General features: G+C 43.5%; 1 protein-coding gene and 1 pseudogene across 1 annotated transcript in view; one reads left to right on the forward strand and one right to left on the reverse strand.

The window, feature by feature from the left end:
• Positions 1 to 1,171: 1,171 nt before the first annotated feature.
• On the reverse strand, positions 1,172 to 16,662 carry LOC135513625 (intraflagellar transport protein 81 homolog; annotated as a pseudogene).
• An 8,226-nt stretch (positions 16,663 to 24,888) lies between these two features.
• Positions 24,889 to 27,375, forward strand: part of si:dkey-91m11.5 (PH_BCR_vertebrate and RhoGAP_Bcr domain-containing protein) — a 48,571-nt gene continuing 46,084 nt past the window's right edge. The window contains exon 1 of the mRNA XM_064937537.1: positions 24,889 to 26,824. Within this exon, the coding sequence (XP_064793609.1) occupies positions 25,483 to 26,824 (1,342 nt within the window). The 5' untranslated portion in view covers positions 24,889 to 25,482. The remainder of the gene's footprint in view (positions 26,825 to 27,375) is intronic.

Genomic DNA, 27,375 nt, shown 5'->3' on the forward strand with positions numbered 1-27,375 from the left:
ACAGAAGTGTCAAATATTTTTCACAAACCTCATTTCTGAATAAAAGCAATCCATGAAGTAGTCTAGATTTTCAAAAGTATCTGTAATCTGACTACAATATTTTTGCTAGTAACGCAATGGATTAGTTATTGTATTTTGTAATCCCTTACATGTAATCCGTTACTCCCCAACCCTGATAACCAACAACAATGAATGTGACTGGACCCCAGGCAGCATGCTCATATATTTGCATGCACCTCACCTGAAATCAGAATGTGACGTAAACAAAGGCAGATTCTCTTAGTCAAACCAAGAGATGCAAAGCAATCACAGGCAAACGGCTATTATGGTGTGAAGGATGTCAGCGAAGGCCACTAGTTGACACCCCAATGTGTTTATTAGGGGGCATTATTGTCAGCTCTTTAAAACAGGACTGGCATTTATCATCTGTTGACACTTGCTAATGAGGCCTCCAGTGGCACATCACCAATCCTGTTGTTCAGTTATAATTCTCTGCCAATCAGTTCCCAGTCAAGTAGCCTTCTAGAATTCACTCTTGATCCATCTGGCACTAACTGTGGCTGTGAGCAGAATATTGAGTTATGCTTCACTACAGCCAAAGCTGTAGTGAAGGGCACAGCGAGTGACATGTCCCCTTATTCACGTCGGCATTTATAGACAGAGGTATTCAGAGTGAGTGATTTGTGAATAGCATAGGTATATTCTAAAGACCAAAGTTAACCTGTCAGTTTGATTTATCATTCACTGTTATCCATCACCTTTAGATGGCTGTGACTAGTCAGACAGAATTACGACCAAATATTGATTATCTTCAAGTATTGTTTTAAGTCAAATGAGAAATACAACAGGATAATATGTAGCTAATGTGATATAAGTAAAAAAATTGAGTCGTTACATTTTAAGTGTTAAAACGGGCATAGACTTGGCCAAGGTACAATATGCAAGATGATAATGCTGGACCAGTTCACCCTGCACTGTCCTGTTTTAACAACAGAGGTCCAATTGATTTCCAAAATAGGCAAGCTCCTCGGCCCAAGGTCATGGAAGCTGTTTCCCAAAATAGCGGCGCGCAGCCGCGTCCCAAGTGCAACACTTTGTACGCGGTTATCTTTAGACATATAGATTGGAGCTGTATTCTTAAAGATGTGTCAACAAATATGGAGGCTGAGGATTTGTTTGAAGTCAAAGAGCCAGAGAGTTAAACCACTTATCCGTCAGACACCTTCTGGATCATGTGTTCTTTCAGTTCTCATCAGGCACCTCTCACAATATCATCATCGGAAAGGTGCTCCTCACGGGAGAAAAATCTGTTAAATGGAACTAAATCTTAGTTTGGGATTATTCACAGAGAACATAACTAGCAAACTAAACCAGGATCAACACAGATTGGTTGAATTGAATCCTTTTAACTTTAGGCAATGAAAGCAGAGGTTTTTTTAATTACATTAAGAGATGAAAAGTACCTAAAATAGATTAAAAAGCGAGACAGACTGATGAACTATAACTGGAGAACAAAGTACAGTAGTGAGATGAGTGAGAAGTCCTGGTCATTGTGGTAGAGCATAGTGTACCAGAGTTGGCCCTGCATTGACAGTCTCCTCGTTCTCACAGCACCAGCCTATCCTCACCGCCCTCCTGGATGACCTGACCAATGGAAACCTGGTTCTGGGCCCTCGGGAAGCACCCAAGCTTGCACACCATCAGCTGCTCCAGGTCGAGCCACATCTTCACCTGCTTCATGTTGGGCCTGTGGCTCTCCCTCAACGCCTTCTGCTGCTCACGCAACTTCTGTTGTTGTCCAAAGGGAAAGAGGAATCCTTATTACATCAGCACAACAGGCTCATTTTGACATCAAAGACAGTGTATGATACCAGCATAGTTAAACAGACATTTTCAGTTTCTTTTCAAGTGCCAGCATATGGTTTTGTATCAAACACGGAACGGAAGGGTGGTCATGAGATCTTTGTATTCATTGACTGGAAGCTTGACCAGACAAACATGACCAAGTGCATTAGCATCAAGCCTATTCATAACCATAGATGGGAAACCCTAATAAAGAAGTAGCTTGTCATGAATGTGCCGGGGGGGGGAGGCTCTGCCATGCACTTTCTCCTCTCTGGCCCCGTTCTGATCAGGGTGAGGAAGAACCTAAAGTATGGCCCCTGTGTTTGCAGGGGATCTATGTCAGATGCCATTGGCACTGTGCCTGCACCCTGACAAAGCACACAAAGCACCTCTCTGCTCACCTTGCCAAGGGACTCCTGCTCTGCAACGTTCTTCATGTACTGCTCCCTGTGAAACAGCCAGAGGGTCAGTGGTCACGTGAGCCTATTAACTTTCACAAGATCACTGCTGACATTATTGTTTCACAAGGGAAAGACTACCTGTTAGTTGAATAACACAACATACAGTAGCAAACATCCATAACATATTATATTAAACTAGTATTTTACTTACATATTTATCTAAAGAAAAGCAATAGTTCTGGACACACTTTGAAATGCATAGCTATAGTATATAAAATACCTATGAGGGTGAACCTACTAACGGACTGCTGCAAGTGCGTCCTTTGAGGGAGGTGTATGGGGAGGTGTGTGGCAACAGTAGCAGATGCACACGTGTTGTAATAGGAGCCTATGGAGGGGACTGCGGTAATATAAGTCCTAAGCAGCAGGCAGACTCACCTGATGGTTTTCCTACTCTCTTGCGGATCAGGGGCCTTCATCTCATTTGCTGCTTGCTGCATTTGCAACTCAATGATCTGTGAAGAACAGAGAGATGGGGAGAAGAACAGGAGCTCTGGTTGACTGTCTCAGCACAGATCAGGTGCTGTTTGCTACCTGAGCCCCTTACCTCTTTCATGCAGTTGATGTAGTGGTATCAGTTTTCCTCCCGAGTCATCGCCTCCCTCAGAGCTCTCACCTCCTGCAAGAAGAAACTGAACTGTTCCTCTTGGAGAGAACATTGCAATTGTGTGGTGTATGTGAACAAATTACATATATAAAATGTCATATGTGGTGTTAGGTCAAGTGTCTACACATAGCATTTAATATTGTACCTGGTCCAGTGGATCGGTTACTCTCCAGACCTGCAGCACAGCTATTTGGCCTTCTTTTCCTCATACTCTTGAGTTAGCTCCTGTGAAGAATGAAATCCCCATTCACAGACACATGAACAGAGAAATACACATAGATGCGCATATTCTACAGCATTTAAGTACAATGACAATACATTTCACTGTTATAGTATGTTATGTACAGTGCATTCGCAAAGTATTCAGACCCCTTGACTTTTCCACATTTTGTTACGTTAAAGCCTTATTCTAAAATTGATTTACCCTCATCAAATCTACACACAATACCCCATACTGGCAATGCAAAAACGGGTTAAGAATTTTTTTCAAATGTATAAAAAAAACTGAAATATCTCATCTAACCGGTGCCCCCACACATAGACTCTGTACATTTACCCCCTGTATAAAGCCTCGCTAATGTGATTTTACTGCTGCTCTTTAATTATTTGTTACTTTTATTTTTTACTTAGCACTTCTTTGTCTTAAAACTGCATTGTTGGTTAAGGGCTTGTAAGTAAGCGTTTCACTGTAAGATCTAAACCTGTTGTATTCGGCGTACATACCAAATAACATTTGATTTGAATATCACATTTACGTAAGTATTCAGACACTTTACTCAGTACTTTGTTGAAGTACCTTTGGCAGCGATTACAGCCTTGAGTCTTCGTGGGTATGACGCTACAAGCTTGGCACACCTGTATTTGGGGAGTTTCTCCCATTCTTCTCTGTAAATCCTCTCAAGCTCTGTCAGGTTGGATGGGGAGCGTCACTACACAGCTGTTTTCAGGTCTCTCCAGAGATGTTTGATCGGGTTCAAGTCCAGGCTCTGGCTGGGCCACTCAAAGACATTCAGAGACTTGTCCCGAAGCCACTCCTGTGTTGTCTTGGCTGTGTACTTAAGGTTGTTTCCTGTTTGAAGGTGAACCTTTGCCCCCGTCTGAGGTCCTGAGCGCTCTGGAGCAGGTTTTCATCAAGGATCTTTGTACTTTGCTCAGTTAATCTTTCCCGCGATCCTGACTAGTCTACCAGTCCCTGCCGCTAAAATACATCCCCTTAGCATGATGCTGCTACCACCATGCTTCACCATAGGGATGGTGCCAGGTTTCTTCCAGAGGTGACGCTTGGCATTCAGGCCAAAAAGTGCAATCTTGGTTTCATCAGACCAGAGAATCTTGTTTCTCATGGTCTGAGAGTCTTTAGGTGCCTTTTGGCAAACTCCAAACGGGCTGTCATGTGCATTTTACTAAAGAGTGGCTTCCATCTGGCTACTCTACCATAAAGGCCTGATTGGTGGAGTGCTGCAGAGATAGAACCTTCCAGAAGGACAACTCCCATCTCCACAGAGGAACTCTGGAACTCTGTCAGGGTGACCATCAGGATCTTGGTCACCTCCCTGACCAAGGCCATTCTCCACTGACTTCTCAGTTTGGCCGGGCAGCCAGCTCTAAGAAAAGTCTTGGTGGTTCCACTAATGGAGGCCACTGTGTTCTTGGGGATCGTCAATGCGGCAGAAATATTTTGGTACCCTTCCCCAGATCTGTCTCTTGACACAATCCTGTCTCGGAGCTCTACGGACAATTTCTTCGAACTCATGGCTTGGTTTTTGCTCTGACATGCACTGTCAACTGTGGAACCTTATATAGACAGATTTGTGCCTTTCCCAATCATGTCCAATCAATATAATTTATCACAGGTGGACTCCAAATCAAGTTGTAGAAACATCTCAAGGATGATCAATGGAAACAGGATGCACCTGAGCTACATTTCGAGTTTCATAGCGAAGGGTCTGAATAGGTATTTCTGTTTAAAAGAAATTATACATTTGCAAACATTTCTAAAAACCTGTTTTCACTTTGTCATTGTGGGGTATTGTCTGTAGATTGATGAGGGAAACAAATTATTTTATCCATTTTAGAATAAGGCTGTAAAGTTAAAAAAAATGTGGAAAAAGTCAAGGGGTCTAAATACCCCCCCCTACTAGTACAAATGTACTATATGCAAAATGTAGTTTCCCCAACCCCTTTTCATATCACTATCAGATCAAAGCCCATGCATATATTTTCACAGTTTTACTGAATCTTAGCCCAAGCCTAGTCTTAAAATATTTCTGATGCATCTTTTCATCATTAGTTATTGTTAGCCCGTATGATTTTATACCAAATTAGGGAACACATTGGAAAATATGATCCCCTGCTTTAGCCAAGAGATGTGAGGGGCTTTCCCTATCGTATACTTATAGACTCTATGTAAACTATCATTAAAGGACTCCACAAAAATCCTGCAAACCTTATTCTTATTTCTCGTATGTTTTTGTTCTACCTAAAGTTATTTTTAGTGCTACATTGATATTGATGACTGCATTGTTGGGTTTGGAGCTTGCAAGAAAGGCATTTCACCATACTTGTTCATGTGACATTAAAACTTGAAATTGAATAGCAGCTGGTGGAAGCATCAGGGTTTTCCCCTTCCTTTGATAAACCTATTGACCTCCTGTCATGCTTTGCTAATCTTCTAGTTTCGCATAATAATCTGGGGTTGAACATTTGGCTAATTCTATAGACACAGCTCTGTGTAATGACGCAATTTGAAGATGAAACTAGACAAAGTTTCACAGAGTGTGACGTTCACCTGACGTTGCTGTCTCAAAGGCCTCGGTTCCTTCATGGCCGGTGCAAGGGCAGACTTCTTCTCCACTATCGTCGAGTTTAGTTCTTTGACCTGAAAAAAAGTAACACATATTTTAACCCATATGCCAACATCCTGGTTTGGTGCGAAAAATTATCCACAGAAATGTCAGATTAAGATCAAATCAAACGTATTTATATAGCCCATCGAACATCAGCTGATATCTCAAAGTGCTGTACAGAAGATGGCTAACTATGCCCATAATAACATCTAATAATCATATGTCACCTGTGTTTTACACAAGCAGGGGTCGTATAGGGTGTGCATGGAGAGGCAGAGCTGTCTAAGGCCAACCAGGGGATTGGAAGATTGTGAGGTGAGTAAAAGTCTACTATATAGCGACAGGTGTTGCAGGTCTACGCACTTTGAAGGGTTGAGCAAACAGGCAGGGCTCAGCTCGACACCTGAGAGTACAGGCCACCGTTCTCCAGTGTGTGTGTGTATAGCAGTGTGTGTGGTTATGTGGACTATTGTATATGAGGAATGAGTCATCTGGAAGATGGTGAGTTGAGTGAAAGTCTACTTTATAGCTACAGCCAGGAATGCTTTAATCCATCATTGGGAGCGGCAGTCTACTATCTTCTAAGTGTGAAACCTGCCAGCTTCAACCACAAACCCAAACCTTTAAATAATTTCAAAAACATATTGAACTGGGGTCTAATCATTTGCAACTGGTTCTACTTGGACTTCATTGCAATGGAATGACATATTGATAAAACAGGTTGATTTGGTGATCAAACCTGGCTTGAAACCCACCAACTCCTCTTCTTTTCCCCTGAATACAAGCACAAAGTTGAAAAATGCATGAGGGGTATTTCAAGGTTTCAAAGACACTAAATCAATGCGAAGTAATCAATGACACAAACAAAACAGCACAGTCAGACAAGGAAGGTTCTTGTAAAACAAATTGTGCATCTGGACAAGCATCTGATGGCAATGAGCATGATCCTGTGACTGAGTATGGGGGTTGTCTGGAGTGGGTAAAGATCTGTCCCTGTGGTAAAGTGACATGCTACTCAGACAGTGGCTCCGATCCCCTGGTATAGTCACCATTTCAGACACGTCGTCCAGCGAGCGTGCCTTCATCTCGTCCAGTTCACCCTTGACGGCCGACACCCTCTCCAGTTCCTCCTGAGTGTCACTGTACCCAGAGATCCGCTTCTGTGCCTCCATGGATTGCTACACAGACAATAAGAGCATGAAAGGGCATATGGGGTTCCAGTCATCCGTTAGTACACAAAATATGAGATCCTTGTGCCTTGCAATATGGCAGCATAACATGAGATTGTGTCCAGTTTTATAATCCTAAACCAAATGTCAGTGTAGAGACCTGGCAAGAGTTCATTAGAAACACCTGGCACTTGAGCAATGTAGTCTATCTACACCCACAGGAGCTGCAAGGCAGTGGGATATTTTAATGAGTGTAATCAGTAAATACAAGTTAATATTTTGAGGTGCGTAAATCTCCATGTAATAACATACAATGGCTCAGCTAATTCATTGTTTATAATTTAGTTTGCACCATATCGACAAATGTAAGTCTATAGCTGTGACTCAGTGACTAAGTTACTCCCTCCCTGTCTGGGAGGATATAGCACGGAGCCTAATCCTGAACTGACCCCTGGCACCGGAGTCGCAGCTCTATGCACTGTGAAGCGGTGTGTCCACACAAACAGTCAGGGCTCACACCTGGGAGTACAGGCCACTTTGTTCTCCAAGAAGAGAAGGTTACATGCGGTTGAGGTAGCAGTGTGTGTGTGCAGTCTATTGTATATGATGAGTGAGAAATCTGTGACCTATGAAAATAAACACAATTTCCTTCACACGTATCCCCCAGCCCTCCATTGCAAATCTGTTCAAACACTGATAAAGACTGAATGTGAATGACCTAATTAAACTACATTCATTCTAATATTTGGTTCTGATATGAATAGATCACAGTGGCAGGCTGGGCTTCTAGCATGTTCTGGGTTATACGATAGGCTATAACAAACATTGTTGCAGCGAATGGTTCATTTTATGTGGGAGGGGTAACAGTTGGGAACAGGAATGCAGGTAGCGAGAAGAGGGGGCTCAGGCACCAACAGACAACCAGCCGTGGTGGTGGGGGGATGCAGCCACTGATAAAAAAAAATACCAGCGTCATAGAGAGAAACAGATGCAGCCTTCGCAAATAGCAGCAGCCCAGCCCTCCCTGCGTCAGCCAAGCTTTTAGCAAGTCAGGAAGTGGGAGGGTTTTGAGGTGTGAAATAATTTCCAGGAAGGGGCAGGATGGAAAGGCACGTGCAGCACTATAAGAGGGCTGATGCGGTATGGAGGAAAGCAGGTATTGTGGATAGCTGTCCATAGCTGATAGCTGTGAAAGGGGATTGGTGAGGTGCATTACCAGTTGCTGTTGGCTGACCTCACGCCTCTGTTTTAGGATCCTCTGCAGGATCCCGTGCTCAGCTGGGTAATCTCCTGCCTCTTCTTCTTGAACACCGTCCCCTTGCTGCGCAGTTTCCCAACAAAACGATTGAACTGAGAAGAACAGAGGGAGACGGTCATGAAAAAAATATGCTAAGAGAAAGGGAATTACTTTGTGTCTGAAAGTGAGACTGACATGTCCTCTTTCTTCCCAGATACACACAAACAACCACATCTTGAAGCAAGGTCATCCTCTCCAATTCCTACCAAGACAGACATGACCCGTGGCAAACACAAACATTGGCCCCCCTTCTCTGTAGGGGTACGATGACAATCCTGTGCATGTCAACATTTATAGCTGTTCATTCTGGAGAACCCCAGAAATCACAGAATGTTACGTCACTTCGAATATATGGTTTGTTTTATTTCAGGACATCAAGGGCAGACAAGGTTGAGAGGGAATTAGCAGGCAGAAGAATGCTGCATAGCATTCTCTCGTCACATACAATGGGTCCCCAGAACAACTGCTACTAAATTAGCCAGTACTTTGAAGAGCTTGAACTATTTATCATAACAGAGGATCGTTTTTGAAAATGCAGCACAATGGGATAGCAGATAATTAAACATGGTACGCACTGTGCATATTTATAAATAGCAGTAGCCTACAGTGTATGTGAAATCTATTTCGGCAGGGTGAATAACCTTTCCAGATTGAGCAAACACATCTGTTATTTATGTTGGGGGAATTTGGGGTGTAAGTGAACAGAGAGCCAAGCAATGGATGATGGAACACTAGACACATGGTGGACCAAAACCAAGCTAACTAAGGATGGGCACACAGGGGCATAATACAGACGCCCTCCTGCAGCTGCTGGGTGACATGTGATTACACGCACGCTCAGAATGGAAAATACCTCTGATAAGGTGATCATTTCCACCATGACCCATGACTCCAGGAGAGACTGATAAGTCCTTTCCATTTACCACAGAAACCCTTCTTGTTCTCACCTACTGTTTTACCACACTGAGAAGAAGTAGGTTTAGAGTTCCCTTTCCCATCAAAACACACTCACTTATTATCCAGGGGAGCAGATGAAACCACCCACATGAACAGGGCATTGGGGAGAGCAGGGAGGAAGTGGCTGCTATTTCAGACAGGTAGCTTATGTGCCTCGCCAGCCTGTCTCAGCACCATGATCTCACTGCGTGTGGAACTCCTGCTCACAAAACAGTCAGACATGAACATATGGGTGCAGTACGTGCCTTTTCTCCAACTGCGACCACCAACTATATAGACCTGCTTATGGCCAAAGGTTGCTCTGAAAACAGGAACAGGCATAGTTTGAGATGTGAAGAGTGGTCGTTTTTCCTTATCATCCTTAAACTTATACAGCCAGGCACAGGGTGTGTTGACACAGGAGTGATGGCTCCTGGCACTGTGTTGCAGAGGCTAAAAAGCCACTCAAATTTGAGAGTCCACTCTCTGCCAGTGGTTCAGAGGGATCTAACCAAACATATCGTCAAAGCTCGTGTCAGTTTGTTTCGATTGGGATAAAATATCAGCCATCGAGTTACATTTAGTTGAAGGATTCACACTGCAATGGTTTGTGTTTTGCGGAATTAATTTCGAAGAGATTTGAAAACAGTTAACATTTCAGACAGTTTGTTCAATACTGTCCTGGTTCTAGGTAGTCCATGCTGTGGTCTATTTTTAACCTTGCATGGGAATGTGGGAGAGTGAGGGGAAAGGGATAAGTAGCTTTAGCCAGTAAGCCCCTCTCTGTTTACATAAGAGCAGAAATAGCATCTCACATTCAGTGCGGCACACAACTCTACCGCGCTTCACTCTTATCAACAAAGTTTGACGTAAGCAAACAGTAGAATGTTTAATCAATCTACCCCTAAACATGGAAAACATATCATCTCTGATGCATTTTGCTTTATCCTCAGAGAGTTTGGATAGTGATGCTCAGTTTTGAGTGGTGAGCAGATGTACAACGTAGTGTGCGAATACAGAGCAGATGGTATCAGTGGAGGCTGGTGAGAGGACAGCTCATGATGGCTGAAACGGAGCGAATGGAATCAAACACATAGAAACCATGTTTGATACAATTCCACTCATTCCGCTCCAGCCATTACATGAGCCCGTCCTCCCCAATTAAGGTGCCACCAACCTCCTGTGGATTGTATAAGGTAACAGTCTTTTTGCTGGAAAATGACGATACATCACTCCCCATCGAAAAAGGCTCCGAACCTGTTCCAATGGTGAGGAAGGGGATTACTATTGGTGTGGATGATGATGATGTTCAGACCAGAGTACTGAGCTGTGAGAGGTGGTTAGTTACCCCAACTCCCTCCAGGTCTCGTGCTTGGCTGTTCTCACCTAAAAGAGACAAAAAAAATATTCAAATATCAATATGATAACCTGAATAAACCCTTTGATGATAAATAAAGCTGCCTCCCTTCATCAGACAACATCAATCATCCTAACAAGTTCAAAGAGCCAGCAAACGCTTAACAACACACAGACAGCCAGCGCATACAGATTCATATAACTGACAAAGACCTGTGTGATTTAGTATCAATGACAGGGAATGGCATTCTGAAATAGACATAACCTTCATCCTATGTAATTGCTAGTGTTATGTCATATAAATGTACTGTATGTTTAGAGAATGTGAGACAAGGAGAAACAAATCACCTGCTGCCTGAAGAGACAGTTTATCATCATTCTTTTCTCAATCAGCAGATTTATTTCAATGGTGTTCTCTCGATTCTGGACAAAGTGGGGAACAGTCAGACTCAAACTTTCAATTTGTCAGAAACAACCTGTTTGGTTACTGTCAGTCATTCTTGAACCAAAATGAAAAGGCTCTATAGCTTAATTACCCAGGTAGGTAGATAGCTCACCTTGTGCTCTCGTTCCCTAAACTCAGCTTGGCCCTTGTCTGGCTTGGAAACCACCTTCTGCAGGTACTGCACCATCCGCCTCTTACTCTCCAGCTCCTTGGGCAGTTTGTCAGACACCATTTAGGAGTTGAACTTGATCTCCTCTTCAAGCCTCTTCATTAAGCCGGAGACAATAACATAGACAGTAACAGAGACAGTAACAGAAACATTTGATCAGGCGACATCATTCTGAAAGTCTTTGAATCACAATGAGGCACACCTGCTCATAGAAGAAAAGGAGAAAATATGCTGATCTTGAGTTGAGCACATCTGCTCATCACAAGAATTAACATTAAACAAAATCAAGAGAGCGTATGCAAAACATTGTTTTAATTAATCAACTCAGGAGCATAACCTCAACATACAGTGCGTTCGGAAAGCATTCAGACCCCTTGACTTTTTCCACATTGTTACGTTACATCCTTATTCTAAAATTGATTCAATCAATTTTTTTCCTCATCAATCTACACACAATACCCCATAATGACAAATCAAAAACAGTGCTACTGAAATTTTTGCTAAATTATAAAAAACAGAAATAGTACATTTACATAAGTATTCAGACACTTCACTCAGTACTTTGTTGAAGCACCTTTGGCAGCGATTACAGATTTAAGTCTTGGGTATGACGCTACAAGCTTGGCACACCTGTATCTGCGGATTTTCTCATATTCTTCTCTGCAGATCCTCAAGCACTGTCAGGTTCGATGGGGAGCGTCGCTGCAGTTATTTTCAGGTCTCTCCAGAGATGTTCGATGGGGTTCAAGTCCAGGCTCTGGCAGGGCCACTCAAGGACATTCAGAGAGTTGACCCGAACGCACTGCTATGTTGTCTTGGCTGTGTGCTTAGGGTCATTGTCCTGTTGGAAGGTGAACCTTCGCCCCAGTCTGAGGTCCTGAGCGCTCTTGAGCAGGTTTTCATCAAGGATCTCTCTGTACTTTGCTACGTTCATCTTTCCCTCGATCCTGACTAGTCTCCCAGTCCCTGCCGCTGAGAAACATCCCCAAAGCATGATTTCTCCACCGCCATGCTTCACCGTAGGGATGGTGCCAAGTTTCCTCCAAATGTGATGCTTGGCATTCAGGCCAAATAGTTAAATATTGGTTTCATCAGACCAGAGAATCTTGTTTATCATGGTCTGAGTGTCTTTAGGTGCCTTTTGGTAAAATCCAAGCATTCCAAGCGGGCTGTTATGTGCCTTCTACTGAGGAGTGGCTTCCATCTGGCCACTCTACCATAAATGCCTAATTGGTGGAGTGCTGCAGAGATGGTTGTCATTTTGGAAGTTTCTCCCATCTCCATAGAAGAACTCTGAAACTCTGTCAGAGTGACCACTGGGTTCTTGGTCACCTCCCCGACCAAGGCCCTTCTCCCCCGATTGCTCAGTTTGGCCGGGCGGCCAGCTCTAGGAATTGTCTCGGTGGTTCCAAACTTATTACATTTATGAATGAGAGGCCAATGTGTTCTTGGGGACTTTCAATGCCTCAGACATCTGATAATACACTTCCCCAGATCAGTTCCTCGACACAATCCTGTCTCTGAGCTCGACGGACAATTCCTTTGACCTCATGGCTTGGTTTTTGCTCTGACATGCACCGTCAACTGTGGGACCTTATACAGGTTTGCCTTTCCAAATCATGTCCAATCAATTGAATTTACCACAGGTGGACTCCAATCAAGTTGATCAAGGATAATCAATGGAAACAGGATGCACCTGAGCTCAATTTTGAGTCACATATCAAAGGGTCTGAATAATTATGTAAATAAGCTATTTCTGTTTTTATACATTTGCAAAAATTCCCAAAACCTGTTTTCTCTTTGTCTTTATGGGGTATTGTGTGTAGATTGATGAGGGGAGAAAAACATTTTCATCCATTTTAGAATAAGGCTGTAACGTAACAAAATGTGGAAAAAGGGAAGGGGTCTGAATACTTTCAAAATGCACTCTATCTAGTGTTCTTCCATGCTGCTGTTTAACTGACGCACAGTAGACCTACATGAGACTGAAAACCTTTACAAGGGGGTCACATCATTTGATATGTGGTATTTTGAGTCATTGTATTGTCAAATGCTTTGTTGGTGTGCCACTCACAAAAGCTTTCATGTCTGTCTGTCTTTACTTTGGTCATTTTGGAAACTATAAATGTGCAAATCTCCTGTGTGATTGTAAAGAGACCAACACTAGATGATTACGGGGCCTTAATAGATGTGAATCTGTCACGTCCTGACAATAGAGAGCCCTTGTTTCTCTATGGTGTAGGAGGTCAGGGCATGACTAGGGGGTATTCTGGTTTAATATTTCTATGTTGTGTTCTAGTTTGTTTTCTATGTTGGTGTTTTGTATGATTCCCAATTAGAGACAGCTGGTATTCGTTGTCTCTAATTGGGGATCATATTTAAGTAGATTTTTTCCCACCTGTGTTTGTGGGATATTATTTTGTGTTTGTGCATGTGCACCACGTAGTCACATTCCGTTGTTTGTTTATCTGGTTTATTGTTTTGGCTTATATTTCAATTTTGGAATAAATATGTGGAACTCAATATCCGCTGCGCCTTGGTCCCGTTCTTACGACAACCGTGACAGAATCAATTAACAGAGATTCAGCCTCATCTGCCGTGTCCTTGACCTTTCAACCAGCGGTGGTGTGGAGGGTGATGCAGAACACGCCTACTCACTCTCTGGCTTGGAATCTACTGATGTTGCCTGCCGCAGGTTCTTCAGCTGCTGCTGAAATCTCTGCAGTCTCTGCTCTGCCTGAAAACGCTGAACATATCCAAATGACAACACACCTTATCAGCATTTTAAAAGAAACCAACATCATGCTTATAAATCTACTTGTAGGTGAATTTGGAATATGTAATTGACAACAATCTTTGATAATATGTCAACGTTCCTTTTTCAGGACCCTGTCTTTCAAAGATAATTTGTAAAAATGCAAATAACTTCACAGATCTTCATTGTAAAGAGTTTAAACACTGTTTCCCATGCTTGTTCAATGAACCATAAACAATTAATGAACATGCACCTGTGGAACGGTCGTTAAGGCACTAACAGCTTACAGACGGTAGGCAATTAAGGTTACAGTTATGAGAACTTAGGACACTAAAGAGGCCTTTCTACTGACTCTTAAAAACACCAAAAGAAAGATGCCCAGGGTCCCTGCTCATCTGCATGAACATGCCTTAGGCATGCTGCAAGGAGGCATGAGGACTGTAGATGTGGCCAGGGCAATAAATTGCAATGTCCGTACTGTGAGAAGCCTAAGACAGCTCTACAGGGAGACAAGATGGACAGCTGATCGTCCTCGCAGTGGCGGACCACGTGTAACAACACCTGCACAGGATCGGTACATCCGAACATCACACCTGCGGGACAGGTACAGGATGGCAACAACTACCCGAGTTACACCAGGAAAGCACAATCCCTCCATCAGTGCTCAGACTGGCCGCAATAGGCTGAGAGGCTGGACTGAGGGCTTGTAGGCCTGCTGTAAAGTCCTCACAACACATCACATCACCGGCAACAACGTCGCCTATGGGCACAAACCCACCATCGCTGGCCCAGACAGGACTGGCAAAAAGTGTTCTTCACTGACGACTCACGGTTTTGTCTCACCAGGTGTGATGGTCGGATTCGCGAGCATCACCCCTGGAATGAGTGTTACACTGAGGCCTGTACTCTGGAGCGGGATCGATTTGGAGGTGCAGAGACCATCATGGTCTGCAGCGGTGTGTCACAGCATCATCGGACTGAGCTTGTTGTCATTGCAAGCAATCTCAACGCTGTGTATTACAGGGAAAACATCCTCCTCCCTCATGTGGTACCCTTCCTGACATGATCCTCCAGCATAACAATGCCACCAGCCATACTGCTCGTTCTGTGTGTGATTTCCTGCAAGACAGGAATGTCAGTGTTCTGCCATGGCCAGCGAAGAGCCCGGATCTCAATCCCATTGAGCACGTCTGGGACCTGTTGGATCGGAGGGTGAGGGCTAGGGCCATTCCACCCAGAAATGTCTGGGAACTTGCAAGTGCCTTGGTGGAAGAGTGGGGCAACATCTCACAGCAAGAACTGTCAAATCTGGTGCAGTCCATGAGGAGGAGATGCACTGCAGTACTTAATGCAGCTGGTGGCCACACCAGACCCTGACTGTTACTTTTGATTTTGACCCCCCTCCCCCCTTTGTTCAGGGACACATTATTCCATTTCTGTTAGTCACATGTTTGTGGAACTTGTTCAGTTTATGTCTCAGTTGTTGAATCTTGTTATGTTCATACAAATATTTACACGTTAAGTTTGCTGAAAATAAACACATTTGACCGTGAGAGGACATTTATTTTTTTGCTGAGTTTATGTGTACTCTGTATGCAGCAAAGTTGAAAATATGGGTTACAAAGCCTGTAAATTGGAAAGTTGGACATGCCATATCATTAGTTGGTTCTTCTGCTGAGCCAGAGACTCTTCTCTCTCCTGTTCCACAAGTAGTTGTCTGGCCATTTCCAGCATCCGCTGGTGGTTGAACACGGACTCCACCTAGTGGACACAGAAAACAACTTTGATACTGTTTCGGCACCTGAGATTGAGTTTCACCTCACACGACAGCCACTACCACTGACCTCAGTCTCCCTTCTGGCATGGCCTTAAATTATGGTCCACTAAAATAGCACTCTATTACTATTCTACCCTGGAAAAGGGTGAAGCCGTGAGCCTCTCAGATGCCTGTCTAGTCTCATTACAAAAAGGAATCCGTTGGCGTGTATAAGAGGTCATGTTTTCATTCCTCTGAGTCCCTGTGAGTTTCAGGCATTAAGACAGGGTGGGCTTCCTCAAACAGATTATCTGCATTACCCTCTTCTTCAGCAACTCAACTCGCTTGATCAGCTGGTCCTTCTCCTCTTCCATGGCACCAATGTCCTAAGGTTGAAAAGGTGTCACACTTTTCCACTGATCTCTGCAGTGGAAAAGCCAGAGCTCTTCAGTTGCTCACACTCCTTATGGTAGGTCTTGAATCGTTCCATTAGTTCTTCATACTACAAAAACAACAGATCAAACACTATGCAATGATTAATCATATCTTAGTTATGCATTCCATCACATCTTTCTAACCCACAGTGAACTTAAAAATAATCAAATAAAGTTTTTAATCATGGCATCATAGTGTGGTCTCTCTAGTCTAGCGAGAGGAGGAGTCATTATCCCAAGTTCCCATTATCCCATGTTATGCTTGCAACTTGAAGTCAGTGTTAAACAAACCTGGTGACAGGTGTCAGTGATGACACCACCCTGCATGATCTCTGCAGGCACCTCCAGCTTAACCAGGAAGCGAGCCAGGTAAGCTCTCTTCTTCAGCTCTGTGATCCTCTGCAGCAACCAGTGAAGGATAGGGTGAATCACAGGTCACCAGGCCCTGTCTGAAACTGCTCCTGTCTGAAGAAAGAGGACAGTGAGAAGCAAACACTCTCAGTGTTCTATTCAGTCATTGGTTCTACTGCTGAAATCTGCTTTGATTTTGTAAGTTGTCTGTCAAGAATACTTACAGATCAGACATATTCCCAGGTGGTTTGTATTTCAACATCCCTAGCAAAGTGAACATTCTCTTTGCTGTTTGGTTAGGCATTTCTTCACGGATATCAATAGCTTACTGAAATGAATAAAATATGATTTACAATTCATTCACACATTTTACACACACTTTAGGTGACTGACTGATAATTGGAAACCCAATAATAGTGGGGCTCAAAATGGGGTAGGTGTCATCATCAACATTACATTTGAGACATAATATCAACTGGGACAACTCATGATCAAAAGTATGAGGTTGTTGTTTACATTATCTTACCTTAGTGTCCATTTCAGCCAGAACATCATTGAGAATCTCCAGCAGTTGCATTGGCTCCAGTGAGTCGAAGGTGATGAGGTTAACGTTTTTCTTGAAGGGGTCTTTATTCAGGTGCTCAACAATAAATATAAATTGCTTGCTCATTTTAAAATCAACTGGTCAGCTAACGTTAAAGCGGGGTAAATCATTTTAGACAATGTTAGCTAGTTAAGAGGATTAGCAAAAATACAGAATCAAAACTAGCATTACGTTAGCTTGCTACGTACTGTAAAGTTAGCTATTTAGCTAGATACTGTTATAAAACGTTAGGTGAATAGCTTGAAGCATAGCTAGCTACACGCTAACAAGAGAGTTCATATGCACAAAGTGGCCAGCTGGCTTGTCCCCTTGTTTATTTCTAGAAATACTCGTTTTAAACACCATAACAACGTTCACAGTCAGCAAAACAAGAACATTCGTTTTTTTATATTTTTAAACAAGACCATTCGTATCCGTTTTGGTAACCAGGCACAAACGTACTCGAGCTGGTTGCTAACAGGAAGTCTTTCAGCTTTTTCAAGAGGGCAAAGATTGTTTGACAAGATAGTCGAGTGACTGCTCTAACAATGGAAATAGCTTCAAAATAAAAGTTATCCTCTTACTTGACCACAATATCAGACATTATAGTGTATTTTGCCTGTTGCAAGATGCGTTCAGTTTCTCTGATCTTAGCCTCCCCTTTTCATAGGAGGGATTGAAGATTATTTTTTAGTTCTCGCGGTCTGCCAAGGTGGGTAAATGAAATAAAAGATACAATCAGTAAATGTTTTAATAACGGGACATCGAAATGTGTTTTAAACAATAATGTTAAATATAAATTAGTTAAAAAGGAATTATTGATTGAAATGTAAATATTCTTCATTAAATAATATCTGGAATAATAGTTTAATTTCCATTCAACTAGATAGTACTGTCCCCATGCTGCTCCCCGCCAGGGGTCTGAGGATTCTGAAACAAAACTTAGGCTTTTGACACGAATCCGTGCATTGGTAGATGTGCTGTACATGGTTATAAACAGTTATTACACTGCTATAAACGGTTATTCTCACTGTTATCGACTGTTACAAACACGTATTACAAAGTCCCCCAGTGTCCGGTGTGAGGCGTGAAGTCAGGAACTCTGCTTGTCGGTTACTGCGTAGCAACCTTGCGGTGCCAAAAGCCCTGGTCTGCCCTAGAAAGCCTATGTAAATTACGATCGCCAGAACGGCCAAATCCAAGTTCATTTAAAACAGCCTTCAATTTTGTGGGGTGCGGCCATTCTGGCGATCGTAATTTCGGCTTGGCCCATAAGACCCTCACAAATTTCTACAGATGCACCATTGAGAGCATCCTGTCGGGCTGTATCACCTCCTGGCAAATGTACCATCCGCAACCACAGGGCTCTCCAGAGGGTGGTGCGGTCAGCCCAACGCATCACCGGGGTCCCACTCCCAGCCCTCCAGGACATCTACAGCACCCAGTGTATTAAATCAAATCAAATTGTATTAGTCACATGCGCCGAATACAACGGGTGTAGACCTTACAGTGAAATTATTACTTACGAGCCACTAACCAGCAATGCAGTTAAAAAAATATGGATAAGAATATATAATAAATGTAACAAGTAATTAAAGAGCAGCAGTAAAATAACAATAGTGATACTATATACAGGGGAGGGTACCGGTACAGAGTCAATGTGCAGGGGCACCGGTTAGTTGAGGTAATATGTACATATAGGTAGAGTTAGAGTTATTAAAGTGACAATGCATAGATGATAACAACAGAGAGTAGCAGCGGTGTAAGGGGGGGGGCAATGCAAAAAGTCTGGGTAGCCATTTCATTAGGTGTTCAGGAGTCTTATGGCTTGGGGGTAGAAGCTGTTAAGAAGCCTTTTGGACTTAGACTTGGCACTCCGGTACCGCTTGCCGTGCAGTAGCAGAGAGAACAGTCTATGGCTAGGGTGGCTTGAGTCTTTGACAATTTTTAGGGCCTTCGTCTGACACCGCCTGGTATATAGGTCCTGGATGACAGGAAGCTTGGCCCCAGTGATGTACTGGGCCGTATGCACTACCCTCTGTAGTGCCTTGCGGTCGGAAGCCGAGCAGTTGCCATACCAGGCAGTGATGCAACCAGTCAGGATGCTCTTGATGGTGCAGCTACAGAACCTTTTGAGGATCTGAAGACACATGCCAAATCTTTTCAGTCTCCTGAGGGGGAATAGGCTTTGTCATGCCCTCTTCACAACTGTCTTAGTGTGTTTGGACCATGATAGTTTGTTGGTTAAGTGGACACCAAGGAACTTGAAGCTCTCAACCTGTTTCACTACAGCCCTACAGCCCCGTCGATGAGAATGGGTGCGTGCTCGGTCCTCCTTTTCCTGTAGTCCACAATCATCTCCTTTGTCTTGATCATATTGAGGAAGAGGTTGTTGTCCTGGCACCACACGACCAGGTCACTGACCTCCTCCCTACAGGCTGTCTCGTCGTTGTCTGTGATCAGGCCTACCACTGTTGTGTCCTTGGCAAACTTGATGATGGTGTTGAAGTCATGTCTCGCCATGCAGTCATGAGTGAACAGGGAGTACAGGAGGGGACTGAGCACACACCCCTGAGGGGCCCCCGTGTTGTGGATCATCGTGGCGGATGTGTTGTTACCCTGCTACCCTTACCTCCTGGGGGCGGCCCGGCAGAAAGTCCAGAATCCAGTTGCAGAGGGAGGTGTTTAGTCCCAGGGTCCTTAGCTTAGTGATGAGCTTTGAGGGCACTATGGTGTTGAACGCTGAGCTGTAGTCAATGAATAGCATTCTCACATAGGTGTTCCTTTTGTCTAGGTGGGAAAGGGCAGTGTTGAGTGCAATAGAGATTGCATCATCTGTGGATCTGTTGGGGCGGTATGCAAATTGGAGTGGGTCTAGGGTTTCTGGGATAATTGTGCTGATGTGAGCCATGATCAGCCTTGCAAAGCACTTCATGGCTGCAGACGTGAGTGCATGATCACACAGTCATCCAGAACAGCTGGTGCTCTCATGCATGTTTCAGTGTTACTTGCTTCGAAGCGAGCATAAAAGTCATTTAGCTCTTCTGGTAGGTTTGTGTCATCATCTCGATGGCAGAGACTGTGCAGGTGCATCAAATCTGGGGACCGAGAAAATAAAAAACAGCTTCTATGTCCAGGCCATCAGACTGTTAAATAGTCACCACTAGCCGGCCTTCGCCCAGTACCCTGCCCTGAACTTTAGTCACTGTTACTAGCCAGCTTCCACCCTGTACTCAATCCTGCACCTTAGAGACTGCTGCCCTATGTACATTGTCATTGAACACTGGTCACTTTAATAATGTTTACATACAGTTTTACCCACTTCATATGTATATACTGTATTCTAGTATATAACTACTGCTGTACACACCTTTTCTATTCATATACGCTCCATACTGTCTATACACACCGTCATATTCTGTACATATACAGTACACCGAGTATACCAAACATTAGGAACACCTTCCTAATATTGAGTTGTACGTGACCAAAAACATTTTATTTGGATTTGATTTAGGCTTTCTAAGACACTGGGGGCCTGTGCCATAGACATTAAGGTTGGCTCTCTTTGGCAGGATGAAAATGACAACATTGACCATGATGCTTTGCTAGTTCCGGCCATTTTCACCATGATCCTTAGCAATTTTTGGTGCCATTTAGCCCCATTCAGCAATATGGGGTGCTTCAAATTCAAATACTTCTGGCTTCTTGAGTTTTCCATATAGGACAATTTTTTTCTGTAATTTTCATTAGAAGAGCCCTTTTATATTTCTGGATTGGAACATTGTAAATAATAGTTCCACAACAGACTCTATCCTATTGTTCCAATATGGTTGGCACAATAGTATTGCTGTGTCTCTGTATAGTTGAGGGTATACTGGTTCAATAATACTGAAGTCAGTTTTGGTCCCAGAGGGGATCTCAATGCTGTTACACAAAACCAAGTAAACCTGACTTAATGAAACCTGAATTTAAAAATGTAAAATGTACTTGTCATTATTTTTTATTTTAACTTTACATTAGACCCTGTATTATAGTAGATCACTGGTTAATACAGACTACACCTTATTTATTTCTACCCACATTTCTGTCCACAACTTCTGAATCAGGTAATAATTAAACAGATACATGTACTGCCTTTCCAATTGATGTAAACTTTCCACACAAATATTAATTTGAAAAACCAAAAGACCTGTTATTTTGTCTGTTGTTTTAACAATGTAATAATAATATATGCCATTTAACAGATGCTTTTATCCAAAGCCCCGGGAATCGAACCCACAACCCTGGCCCTGCAAGCTTCATGCTCTACAGGACCACCATTAGAATATAATAACATAGATATTAAAACCAGTAGATAGTGATAGCGCTTTCCTATGGAAAACTCCCGATGGCGCCGGAAGTATTTGAATTTGAAGCACTCCATATTGCTGAATGGGGTTAAATGGCACCAAAAATCGCTTAGGATCATACAGTATTGGAACAATATGATAGTGTCTGTTGTGGAACTATTATTTCCAATGTTCAAATCCAGAAATAGTAAAGGGCTCTTCTACTGAAAATCACAGAAAAAAATCAGAGAAATACTGAAATGTAAACACCTCCTCCACTCAATGATGAGCTCTGTACTCACTGTAAAAGTGCAGTATGACAATGAAAGAAATACAGTCTTTCAGTCTTCAGGACTGTCCAATAGCGTATGATCAGAGGGAAATAATATGAATGAAGTTCAAATGCTCCATCATTCATGTCATTTCAGGTTAGTCAAACAACACCAAATTTGTAGCGTCGTAATGCTGTAGCTACTATTTGACAGGAGGTCGTACGAATGGGGCTTGTACGGAGAGACAGGGTAAGGAGTTGTAAAGCCCCGACTGACCAGGACCTCTCAGCCCTCCTGTCCAAAGTCCTTTGTGAACTCCCTGATCTTGAACAAGTCCTCCGTGCTGACTGTGGATCTTGTGGTGGATAGTGAGCGCAACATGTCAGACTGGATGACAGAGGGACATAGAGAAGACAAACACAATCATGGTTCAGCAATTACACAAATGTAAGCGTCGGTTTGCAATGCCTGGATGTGTATGATGAAACAGCATGTTCCAGTATGTCAAATCAAATCAAATGTTGTTGGTCACATACACATGGTTAGCAGATGTTAAAGTGAGTGTAGCGAAATGCGCGTGCTTCTAGTTGCGACAGTGCAGTAAAATCTAACAAGTAATCTAACAATTCCCCAACCACTACCTAATACACACAAAACTAAAGGGGTGAATGAGAATATTTACATATAAATATATGGATGAGCAATGGCCGAGCGCCATAGATGCAATATATGCTATGAAATATAGTATATACATATGATTTGAGTAATGTAAGATATGTAAACATTATTAAAGTGGCATTATTTAAAGTGCCATTGTTTAAAGTGACTGATCAATTTATTAAAGTGGCCAGTGGTTGGGTCTCAATGTAGGTAGCAGCCTCTCTGAGTTAGTGATTGCTGTTTAGCAGTCTGATGGCCTTGAGATAGAAGCTGCTTTTCAGTCTCTCTGTCCCAGCTTTGATGCACCTGTACTGACCTCGCCTTCTGGATGATAGCGGAGCGAACAGGCAGTGGCTCGGTGGATGTTGTCCCTGATGATCTTTTTGGCCTTCCTGTGACATCGGGTGCCGTAGGTGTTATGGAGGGCAGGTAGCTTGCCCGCTGTGATGCGTTGTGCAGACCTTACCACCCTCTGGACCTTCTGGAGAGCTTTGTGGTTGAGGGCGGTGCAGTTGCCGTACCAAGCTGTGATACAGCCCGTCAGGATGCTCTCGATTGCGCATCTGTAAATGTTTGTCAGGGTTTTGGGTGACAAGCCACATTCCTTCAGCCTCCTGAGGTTGAAGAGGCGCTATTGCACTGCCTTCATCACACTGTCTGTGTGGGTGGACCATTTCAGTTTGTCTACATCTCACTCTCCATCTCCGACAGCTTCCTAACCATCATACAACCTGCCAGAACATGGAGGACAGACTCCCCTGCCTGGGAGAGAGAGAGACAGACAGACAGTGGAGAACGAGAGTGAGAGCGAGAGAAAGGAGAGTGAGACAGAGATGGGGGAGGGAGATAGATAGCAAGCAAGAGAGAGAGAGAGAGAGAGAGAGAGAGAGAAGGGGGGGTAGAAACAACTGGTCCGGGACAAGGTAACCCAAGAGATAAGAGAGAAAGAGAGAGACAGACAGAGCCAAATTACAGAGAGAATGCATAAGATCACACAATATACCAGATAAGCCAGACTGAGCATAGCCCTGTGGCCTCATCCAGAGGTTACTCCTGGATAGGGTCCATTTGAAAATGTTCTCTTCTGAACATGATTAAATCCTGTTCTGTTAGCAGTTAAAAAAGACTAATACTTCCAGCAACAGTGTTGGTATTGTGTTGTTATTGGTTTTTAAAGGGACTTTAAGAAAAAAATAGTTGTTTGGGTCATATAGTAAATAGCTCATTGATTTCTATAATATATTGTTGTTATTTTCAATAAATGTTTTTTAACTTTAAACAATATTTTTTTTGTGATTCAAAAAAAATATCATCCAAGTAAACATTTTTCAGAGGGACTTTTAATTTGAAAAAAAAAAAATCTGTATGATCATGTGACTCATGGGCTCCCGAGTGGCGCAGTGGTCTAAGGCACTGCATCCATCTCAGTGCGAGAGGTGTCACTACAGACCCTGGTACGATTCAAGGCTGTATCACAACTGGCTGTGATTGGGAGTCCCATAGGGTGGCACACAATTGGTCCATCGTTGTCCGGGTTTGGCTGTCATTGTAAATAAGAATTTGTTCTTAACTGATTTGCCTAGTTAAATAAAGGTTAAATAAAAATAAATAAATAAAACCTTAATGTCTCTGGTTTCACATGGAAGTCAGGCGGGAGGTGAGATCAGGTGGGACTAGCCAATGAGAGGGCAGATACACGTTTGAATAAAGGGGCCAATTTGTGTCTGTGACAGCAAGGGCAGCGCCATTGAGACTATCTCAATTTTATAGTAGTCAATTTCTTCTTCTTCATTGGCTGATTGCTCCCAACTCATAGGAATCCTCACCCAGTTGACTACTTTAAAATGGTGGAAGGCCTCAATGGCAATGTCCATAATAAAATCGTATATATCATGAGTCCTCTATGACAACAGGCACAACTCCAACATCAAAGTTGTCGAAATGTCTATTGATCAAATAAACCCCACGTAGCAAATTAGCATTTCAAGTTTTCCATGGCCAAATTTACAATATTTCACTGGCCTCCATAAAAAATGTCTTTCGTGGTCGTGTTATGTTTAACAAATAATTTGGCGGAGAAAAAGGTAGCCTATTTGTTAACGCGTTGGGCCAGTAACCGAAAGGTTGCTGGATTGAATCCCAGGGCTGACAAGGTAAAAATCTGTCGTTCTGCACCTGAACAAGGCAAGTTAACCCACTGTTCATAGGCTCTCTTTGTAAAAAATAATTTGTTCTTAACTGACTTGCCTAGTTACATTTAAAAATCTCGCTTCGCCTCTTTCTCTCTGAAGAGAGAGTGGGACAAGCTGCGCAGACTCTGCCACCAGCGCACACGCAGAGTTGTACACAGGTTCTTGTCTGTCTGGATTTCTCTTTTGTACCATTAGATGGAGACAAATATCGATATTTCAGACGGTATATATACCGTAATAAAGCATGTCTGTTTTTAATCTTACAAAATGGCAATAGATTAGTCTACATTATTACTTACGTAATATAGGCCATATCATTATCAGGTTTTCTTCAGCTTGGATTTCTTGTTTTGTCGACGTGCCTGTGTCTTTAAAACTGGACAGACCCTCAATCACATCAAAGTCCCTCCCTCTCTTTTCAGCACTAACTCAACCTAAATAAAATGAGCAAAACACAGTAACTGTAGCGTGCGATCCAACGAAGTGTATATCATGTGTGGTGGATCGAAGGTTAACGAGAGAACATTCTAACTAACTTTCAATTAGATGCGGAGTAACGAATTAACACGAAAATCAGGAATTACAGTGGAAATGTAAAAGTGTTATTGGGCTTTCACTAAATCATTGGATGGAACGTCTGGATATAGCACAGTGCTGCTGCCTTTACGATGAATGAAGGATCATTGTCTACTGACATTACTTACAGAAGATAAGGACACTTTCTTTATGTTTTTGTTGTTGCAGGTATCTGAACTGGGTCGTCATTCTCAGTCCTCATGGCATTCTCTACTATGCGAGCTGATATCATGTTGATAACTAACGTTAGAACCATAAGAAAAAATGTGCACGAGACTTCTGAAAACTGTATTCAGTCAGTGAAGTGTGGAAATAGCTTCTAATGGCCATTATAAGTCATACTTTAGAAATTATTTTGATTGGAAACTAATCATATCGTTGAGTAGAAATTTTAGTAGAAGTTTCTACTCTATTCTCAGTGAACTAAGTTATTTAAAAAAAATGGTTGAACCAGTGGGTTTTGTGGAGGCTTGGAAAGCCCAGTTCCCGGAGTCAAATCCCCCAAACATGGAGCTGAAATCATTGGGGGATGTTGAGCAGGAGCTGGAGAAATGCAAGGCATCTATCAGGCAGCTGGAGTTGGAGGTGAACAAGGAGCGCTTTCGGATGATCTACCTGCAGACGTTACTGGCCAAGGAGAGGAAGGCATATGATGGACAGAGATGGGGCATCAAGAGGATGTCCCTAATGAATATTGGAGACCAATCCAGTGTTTCAGACACCCGGAGATCCCACTTAGATGAGCCTTCATTGGAGGAGCAGCCAGGAGAGGCAGTTGACACAGGGTGTAAACAGTATCCAGAGGGAGAGGTGGATGGGGTGTCTCCCTCCAAACAGAGTGGTGGCTTCTCCCCTCACAGGTCGACAGCGGGTCCTCCAGACACACATCTGGACAGGGTAGGCATGGGCTCAGTAGCAGCACTGAGGTCCAACTTTGAGCACATCAAGAGAGCCAACTCTCACACGGCAGGAGATGGGAAAGGGGTTGGTGGGACAGAGAGACCCTTCTACGTGAACATGGAGTACCACCATGAGAGAGGCCTCGTGAAGGTCAATGACAGGGAGGTCTCAGACAAGATCAGCAGCCTGGGCTGCCAGGCCATGCAAATGGAGCGGAAGAGGTCCCTGCACTCCCTGCCCGGGAACCTATCCACTGCGACGGGGGAGATCCGCAAATCTGTCCTCCGAGGCAGATCCACAGAGGGCGGCTTTGGCTACAATGGGCTGTATGATGATGCAGCAGAGGTGAACCCACATTTCTTCAAGGACAGTGTGAGCCGTTCCAATGGGGGGAGACAACCGGCAGACTGTCAGCCCTACACCAGTGTGTATGTCGGGGGGATGATGGGGGAGGGGAGGATCATCCACATCAGGGACCACAGTGTGGAGGAGGACTCCCACCTCACCTGGCCAAGGCGCTCCTACTCACCGGGGAGTTTTGACGATGTTGGGGGCGGCTACACCCCAGACTGCAGCTCCAATGAGAACCTGACGTCCAGCGAGGAGGACTTCTCCTCTGGCCAGTCAAGTCACGTGTCCCCAAGTCCCACAACCTATCATATGTACAGACCGAAGAGCCGCTCTCCGTCCCAGATTTCCCAGCAGTCCTTTGACAGCAGCAGCCCACCCACCCCTTTGTCTCAGAAACGTCTGAAGCAGCAAGTGTTGGTGTCCGAGGCCTCCATCGTGGGTGTCCGTAAAACAGGTCAGATCTGGCCCGACGATGGGACCTCCACTACGTCTAGTAGGACCTCGCATGACAACAGTCTCCATGGAGATCTGGGTAGGTCTGCAAGGACATAGTCTCTGTCCTTTTGTAATCAAGATATTTTCTATCCTCTGTTTTAATTTCCATTTGATGAGACACTGTATAAAAGCACGAGAATTGTTAATGCACCCTAGGGCTCAATAACCACTGCCGTTTCATGTTTATTAGAGGTGCCTGTACTTGCCCTAACCTAGACCCCTCCTCAAGCGCGGATGTGCTTTCAGTATATGTCCACCTGCAACATGTCGAAGGAAAGGAAGGAATTATTTAGATCTAGTGTACCATGCATCTGCCAAGAAGTTTTCCATATGAATACATTAAACCATTAGCACAGCCCAACCATTGCAAAGCACCCTAGTGCTTGTGCGGTTCTTTGTAGATTGTACGACTGTTTTCTTTTCACTTTGTAAACATGCCTGCCCCCCCCCCCCCCTTCTGCTCTCCTATTGAGTGGCCTAGTGCTCTTCTGGACATGCCCTGATTGAGACAGTGCGTGCCCTTAGGCTGCCCAGTCACTCGGCCCTGTCCACCCAGAGTGTTTTTGTGTCAGCACACATCAGCGTTGT

The sequence above is a fragment of the Oncorhynchus masou genome, chromosome 25 (genome assembly GCF_036934945.1).
Source record: "Oncorhynchus masou masou isolate Uvic2021 chromosome 25, UVic_Omas_1.1, whole genome shotgun sequence".
NCBI classification, from domain to species: Eukaryota; Metazoa; Chordata; class Actinopteri; order Salmoniformes; family Salmonidae; genus Oncorhynchus; species Oncorhynchus masou.